This window comes from Grammomys surdaster, unplaced genomic scaffold, assembly GCF_004785775.1.
Source record: "Grammomys surdaster isolate TR1022 unplaced genomic scaffold, NIH_TR_1.0 119533, whole genome shotgun sequence".
Lineage (NCBI taxonomy): Eukaryota > Metazoa > Chordata > Mammalia > Rodentia > Muridae > Grammomys > Grammomys surdaster.
In genome coordinates, this window is record NW_021615645.1 from 1 (window position 1) to 3630 (window position 3630).

Consider the following 3630-nt stretch of genomic DNA (forward strand, 5'->3'; position numbering starts at 1 on the left):
TCTTTTATGTATTTGTAGATAACTGTGCTGTGAAAAGGCTTTGCCACATTCATTACATTCATAGGGTTTCTCTCCAGAATGTGTCCTTTTATGTTTTTGGAGATGACTTTGTTGTGAAAAGGCTTTGCCACATTCATTACATTCATAGGGTTTCTCTCCAGAATGTGTTCTTTTATGTTTTCGGAAAGAATTGTGATCTGAAAAGGCCTTACCACATTGATTACATTCATAGGGTTTCTCTCCAGAATGTGTTCTTTTATGATTTTGCAGAACACTGTGTTCTGAAAAGGCTTTACCACATTCATTACATTCATAGGGTTTCTCTCCTGAATGTGTTCTTTTATGTCTCTGGAGATGACTCTGTCGTGAAAAGGCTTTACCACATTGATTACATTCATAGGGTTTCTCTCCAGAATGTGTCCTTTTATGGTACTGGAGATGACTTTGTTGTGAAAAGGCTTTACCACATTGATTACATTCATAGGGTTTCTCTCCAGAATGTGTCCTTTTATGTATTTGGAGAGTACGGTGCATTGAAAAGGCTTTACCACATTCATTACATTCATAGGGTTTCTCTCCAGAATGTGTTCTTTTATGTATTTGGAGATGACTGTGCATTGAAAAGGCTTTGCCACAATCAGTACATTCATAGGGCTTCTCTCCTGAATGTGTTCTATTATGAATTCGGAGACTACTGTGTTGTGAAAAGGCTTTACCACATTGATTACATTCATAGGGTTTCTCTCCAGAATGTGTTGTTTTATGGTACTGGAGATGACTCTGTTGTGAAAAGCCTTTACCACATTGATTACATTCATAGGGTTTCTCTCCAGAATGTGTCCTTTTATGGTTTTGGAGATGACTTTTTTGTGAAAAGGCTTTACCACATTGATTACATTCATAGGGTTTCTCTCCAGAATGTGTCCTTTTATGTATTTGAAGAGTACGGTGCATTGAAAAGGCTTTGCCACATTCATTACATTCATAGGGTTTCTCTCCAGAATGTGTTCTTTTATGTTTTCGGAAAGAATTGTGATCTGAAAAGGCTTTACCACATTGATTACATTCATAGGGTTTCTCTCCAGAATGTGTTCTTTTATGTATTTGGAGAGTACTGTGCATTGAAAAGGCTTTGCCACAATCAGTACATTCATAGGGTTTCTCTCCAGAATGTGTTCTTTTATGAATTCGGAGACTACTGTGTTGTGAAAAGGCTTTACCACATTGATTACATTCATAGGGTTTCTCTCCAGAATGTGTTCTTTTATGAATACGGAGATAACTGTGTTGTGAAAAGGCTTTACCACATTGATTACATTCATAGGGTTTCTCTCCAGAATGTGTCCTTTTATGGTTTTGGAGATGACTTTGTTGTGAAAAGGCTTTACCACATTGATTACATTCATAGGGTTTCTCTCCAGAATGTGTCCTTTTATGGTTTTGGAGATGACTGTGTTGTGAAAAGGCTTTACCACATTGATTACATTCATAGGGTTTCTCTCCAGAATGTGTTCTTTTATGCTTTCGGAGATTCCAGGGTTGTAAAAAGGCTTTACCACATTCATTACATTCATAGTGTTTCTCTCCAGAATGTGACTTTTTTTGCTGTTGGAGATTACTTTTTTGTGAAAAGGCTTTATCACATTCATCACATTCATAGGGGTTTCCTCCATTGTGAGTTCCTTTATGGTTTTGGAGATTACTGTGGTAAGAAAAGGCTTTACCACATTGATATGGTTTCTCTGCAGAATGAATACTTTCAGGCCTTTGAAGATCACTGTGAAGTGTAGAGGCTTTATCACATTGAATATATTCATAGGGTTTGTCTCTGGCAAGACTTCCTTTATGCCTGTGAAGACAATTGACATGTATTAACACTACCACATTGATTACAGTGATGACTCTTTTTATCTATATGGTTTTTTTTTTTTTTTTTTCGGTTTTGGTTTTTTCGAGACAGGGTTTCTCTGTGTAGCCCTGGCTGTCCTGGAACTCACTCTGTAGACCAGGCTAGCCTCGAACTCTCGAACTCAGAAATCCGCCTGCCTCTGCCTCCCAAGTGCTGGGATTAAAGGCGTGCGCCACCACCGCCCGGCTATCTATATGGTTTAATTTTACAATTTTGTCTAGTTTACTGTAAAAAGAGATCAAATTGTAAAGTTCTATCACTTGTTTCGATTCATAAGTTTCTACTTTATTATGGTTCCTTTTGTATATTGGAAGATAGCTATGGTGGTTAAAGCGTTTAGTACATGGTTCATCTTTCTGACACATTTTTCTCATGTGAGTTTTTCCACATTTCTAAAGTGAATTGGAAGAATTCAGAGGTTTGCCACAGTGATTTTACTCATCATTTTGCTATATTGTCATGTTACATTTGCAAAATGAACCAGGACAAACAGCAGAATGTCCATGTTCCTTGTACTAAAAGGGCTTTTCTGCAGTGTGAATGTATTTACATATTCTCAATGAAGTTGGATACACAATTATTTGTAAACTCACATCCCCTTCTCAGTCTACTCAAAGTCGGGACAACTGTATATCTTCTAATTGTTGTGAGAGAGAAAGGCACTTTCCACGTTCCAGATGCTAACGTGCCTTTGATCTAATGTGACATGTATCTTTATGGCAAGAATAAAAAATGAAAGGTTTCCACATTCCATTCACACAGTTTAACTGTTTGTTCATCACAGAGGTGTAATATCAGGATAAAGGTTTCTACACCATAATCTACTTGAATCTCATAAATTACCCGTCTCACTATACTTTGGTAAATCAATAAATGTATATGAGTAATGTGGGATTTATTATGGAATGTTTGCCTAGTAAAAGATTTTAGACATACACTTATCATCTAATCTATGTGTATGTCCTTCACAATAACTGAGATGTACCAACCTAAATCTATTGGCAGTTCTATAGAGCAGTTCCCATGGGGATATAATTAAAATGTAATAGCTGTTAAGTCATTGTTTCCTTGTGCTTTTTTCAAGACTACCTGACATTGAGGTACATGGTGTTGTGTGAATTTACTAATCATCAATACACTTAAAGCTATGCTTGATTATACTGAGTTTTCTTAAAACTTCAAGGGCACACTCAGATTTCTTTAGTGGCACATTTGTATGAACATGAAACTTACCTTCCATGTACTCTAGAATTTTGAAGATGTTCTTCAATATTACTGTCTTCTGATTTGTAACCTAAAATATATTACCAGAAAATGTATGATATATAATGAAAACTGATGAAAAGTTAAGTTATTCTTCTGAATGAACCTGAGAACTCTGCCTGATTTATTTACCACATTGTTCCTCTTTCACAATCAAAATGAAAGAAGAGCTCAATAACCAAGAAACACCTTTCCTCATATTTTAAAAAATGGAATAAAAGTCATAGTCTTACCTATAGCAGTGAGGTTCCTGTAGGTCTCCAGCATCACATCTGTGTAGAGAGTCTTCTGGGAAGGATCCAGCAAAGCCCATTCTTCTGGAGTGAAGTTAATGTGGACATCATCATATGTCAGTGCATCCTAAAATATCCATACATGTGTTTAATAGAAAGCATAATTCTGACAATATATTAAATATACACTTCTTTAACAATACATTCATATAACTCTGGTGATTT

The 3630-nt window shown here is 36.1% G+C and overlaps 1 protein-coding gene across 1 annotated transcript; it reads right to left on the reverse strand.

Annotated features, from left to right (window-relative positions):
* Positions 1 to 309: 309 nt before the first annotated feature.
* On the reverse strand, positions 310 to 3532 carry LOC114635902 (zinc finger protein 431-like; the record flags this gene model as incomplete). Its single annotated transcript, XM_028784268.1, has 5 exons — positions 310 to 626; positions 795 to 1508; positions 1752 to 1849; positions 3143 to 3203; positions 3406 to 3532. Coding segments are annotated over 5 exons (1317 nt in total), but the record flags the coding sequence as incomplete, so codon positions are not given.
* Positions 3533 to 3630: the final 98 nt, after the last annotated feature.